Source organism: Poecilia formosa, unplaced genomic scaffold, assembly GCF_000485575.1.
Source record: "Poecilia formosa unplaced genomic scaffold, Poecilia_formosa-5.1.2 Scaffold718, whole genome shotgun sequence".
Lineage (NCBI taxonomy): Eukaryota > Metazoa > Chordata > Actinopteri > Cyprinodontiformes > Poeciliidae > Poecilia > Poecilia formosa.
The window spans coordinates 24,193-27,772 of NW_006800657.1; the positions used below are offsets into that span (position 1 = coordinate 24,193).

At 45.8% G+C, this 3,580-nt stretch overlaps 1 protein-coding gene across 1 annotated transcript in view; it reads right to left on the minus strand.

The window, feature by feature from the left end:
- The window catches only part of LOC103131100 (PEX5-related protein-like), a 15,038-nt gene extending 11,740 nt beyond the window's left edge, over positions 1–3,298 (minus strand). Inside the window, exon 1 of the mRNA XM_007542670.2 lies at positions 2,142–3,298. Within this exon, the coding sequence (XP_007542732.1) occupies positions 2,142–2,156 (15 nt within the window). The 5' untranslated portion in view covers positions 2,157–3,298. The remainder of the gene's footprint in view (positions 1–2,141) is intronic.
- Between the last annotated feature and the right edge of the window lie 282 nt (positions 3,299–3,580).

The window sequence follows — 3,580 nt, forward strand, 5'->3', positions numbered from 1 at the left end:
ATTAATCGTAAGAATAATCGATAGATTACTCGATTACTAAAATATTCGTTTACAACAGCCCTAGTTTCCTCTGTCCCTATTGTCCTCTCTTGGTTTATTGCTATAGTTTCTTTCCTGTTGTTAGATTTATTTTATCATTTATTGACCATCAGTAATCGTCACTCATCACCTGCTGCGCCGCCTAATCGTCATGTGTTTGCCACTGATATTGATTTTTCACTATACACCAAAGGATTCTCGATCCTGATTCACATCTAGTTCGTTGCTCCGTTCTACATCCCGCTTCTCCTATTTCAGAGTTTTGCGAAACGTGCGCGTTGTTTTTTTTATGTGTTGTTTGTTTCCGGTGCGGGGCGGTAGGGAGCGTATCGATGAAGAAAGGAGAAAAGCAGACTGACGTAAACCTTTTAAAACAAGGGAAAAATCCCAGTATTCTCATTATTAATATTCAAAAGTGCTGTGGTACCGTTTCATACCGGATCACTTACAGCACCGACTTTAACTCTATAAAATGATCTAACAAGTGAATCTGACAGCAACGTGATCAGCCGGTGTAACGCTGAACTGATGCGGTGAAGCTACCATCAGTTCTTGGCGCAGCGGAGAACATGCTGTTCATTTTGTGGCATGTTTTAATGTTACACAATACAGTTTTTAGCAAGTAGATCAAAGTCTAAACTGGCACTGTTGTGCATTTAAGATGTAAGGTTTACCTTCGACCAAACGCCCCCCAAAGGCATCGCAGCGCCCCCTGTTGTAAAAATTTCCGCCAGCGCCCCCTGCCGTCCACTGAACGCCCCCGTTGAGAAACACTGCTATAATCGATAATAGGCTCACCCGCTAGAAGGAAACAAACACACCCAGTACAACACTTTCATTCTATTGGCTAAGAAGTTGCCAGGCGACTGAGCCAAAAGGCGTTTCCAACAGCGAGCAGAGACTAAGTGTGAGCAGGAGGAGAAGTTTTTGGAGAAGACAGACATGAAGTCCTGGTTTCAAAATGAAAATGTGTGCTCTTGGATTATGGCAAGAAAATTACTCCATACTGATCCAGATCCTGTGTCTGCCGGCTGCAGTCGGGCTGGAAAGCTCTTCCTCTTCCTGTTTGTCTCCTTCCTGTCTGGTTCCATCTTCCCATCACAGACATCTGCGCTCTGATTGGTCGTCCTCAGTGGAAAGACTCGACCCGAACTCCTGATCAGTCAAATCAGAACCGGATTGGTCAGACAGAAACAGATCTGATAGGATCTGATGGAGTTCTTGAATCATTCCCTGAGGGAACCAGAACCAGAACAAGGACCAGGACCCGTGTGGAAGAGATGGTAGACTGCAGGAGGAAACCAGAAATCAGCAGGAAGTTGGACTAGAACGTTCAGGGAACAGAAGCAGCATTCCCTGAACGGAGCAGCTGGTGAAACGTTCCGGAGTGCTGCAGTGACATTCCAGCAGCGTTCCTGAACATTCCCAAACATTCTCACAGTATTCCTGAATGTTCCTGCAGCGTTCCTGAACATTGCAGTCTGACGTTAGGAGTCATGAGGAAATTTTATGGAATGTTTGGGAATATTGTTGTTTCCCGGTCGGAGTTCTTCAGGTCCAGTCCGGTCCGGTTCCACTAAACCCAAACATGAAGAACTGAAGGAAAGTTCTGATCAGATTCCTGACAAACAGGACTGGAGGATTCTAATTCCTCTAGAACCACGGAGACGGAACCGCATGGAGGCGGACGCTGCTATCTGGATCTGGTCCTATCTGGTTCTGCTTGGTTCTGGTTCTGTTTGGTTCTGGTTCTGGTTCTGTTTGGTTCTGCCTGGTTCATATTTCTGGTCTCAGTGGTTAGAGGTCCAACCCAACTTGGTCCACTGGAACCAGAACCTGAACAGATTCAGGAACTGAAAGTTCTGCTGGTTCTGGTTCCGATCAGAACAAACTCAGTTACTTCAGAACCGGGTCAGAACCACATTTACGTCGTTTAAGGAACCAAGAAGCAAATAAATTCGGGTTCTTCTCCGTGACCCGGTTCTCTAGAACCCAGTAGAAACCTTGAGTTTCGGAACCGGGGGAACTTTCCTGGCTGGGTTCCGAACAGAACCATCCCTAAGCTATCTGGGTTCTGCTAGAGTTCTGTTGGGCTCGCTCACCTGGACTTGGTACATGGTTCTGTCTGCAGCCCCCGGCGGTCCACTTTGACACGGTTCTGCTGCCCCGAACCGCCGCCTGTCCGACCCGAACCTCCCTGACTTCTGGAGAGGAATGACGCCGTCTTCGATTCCGTTCCGGTCCCGGTCCGCTCACCGCGCTGGTCCCGGTTCCGCCGTGGTGTCACTGTGGTCCAGGTCCAGTTCCTGGTTCGGTTCGGCTCCGCGGCAGCTCTGGGCTCCTCGGTGTCCGAACTTCTTGTCGCTCCGCTCAGCTGGAGGCGGAGATGAAAATAAACCGAGCGGAGCCGAACTTGGCCGAACAGTTCCGAGGGCTGCAGACCCAACTTCCTGGGAGGTTTTCATAATAAAAGCTTCTCGAGGAGCAGCTGTCGATGATTTAGGTTCTGGTCGGAACCAGGTCCAGAGTAGAGGTGGATTCTCCGGGTATGGATCACTGGTTCTGGTCCAAATGAGATGAACCACAGTGGGTTACAGGTCGATGTTCTGGTTTCTGGTTCCGAGCAGATGCAGACACCCGAACGTGGTTGGGTTTTCGCAGAACGGAACCGAGGTTCTGTTAGAAGTTTCGCACTGAGCTAAGACTCTGTTTGCAGCTTCTTTTCCACAAACCTTTTATTGACTCTACCATGAAACATCGCCGCTGCGTGTTTAGTGGCTTGTTTGTAATAAATCATTGTTACTCGGCTCATTTTTAAAGCCCTGCTCACACCTGCTATTATCTTGGTTTTACTCCAGGTTGAAGTGCCATTGCTGCCCGGTTCTGCTTCGGGTTTTACTTCGGTACCAACTGATCCTCCTGCCTCCCGGTCCGAACCGAACCGAACCAGCTTGAGACGATATTGATGGAGAAGCAGAAGAAAGATTTATCTGAAGTCTGTGAAGGGCACAGCGCCCTCTGCTGGTGAGGTTATGGAGGTACAGTTCCAGGTAACCGGTCCCACCTGAAGACGACCTCAGAACCAGAACCAGAACTTTCTGGACATAACTAATGTAACAGTGTTTAGGTTGTAGAATCCCACTTGCTTTATGTATCAGTGCAGTGGGAAAATAGCGCCCCCTCTCCCTAGGTGAAAATAAACATACTTAAATTTGTGAAAGTACACTGTAAGTATACTAACTATTAAGTGTACTACCTATAAGTATATCTGAAGTATACTAAAAGTATACTTGTACCAATTTCGAAATTAGAACTTTAAACACACTTAAACATAATTGTACCAAAATACACTTTTAATATACTAAATAAAAGTATACTTTAAGTGAACAAAATATATATTTGCCCAAGTCTAAATATCTAAATGTACACTTTCTCAAGTATATATATATTTTGTGTATATTTTAAAATATATGTTCAAAATAAAAAAAATTAAAAATTCACTTAACACTATATTAATTTCAGTATGTTTTAAATTACATCT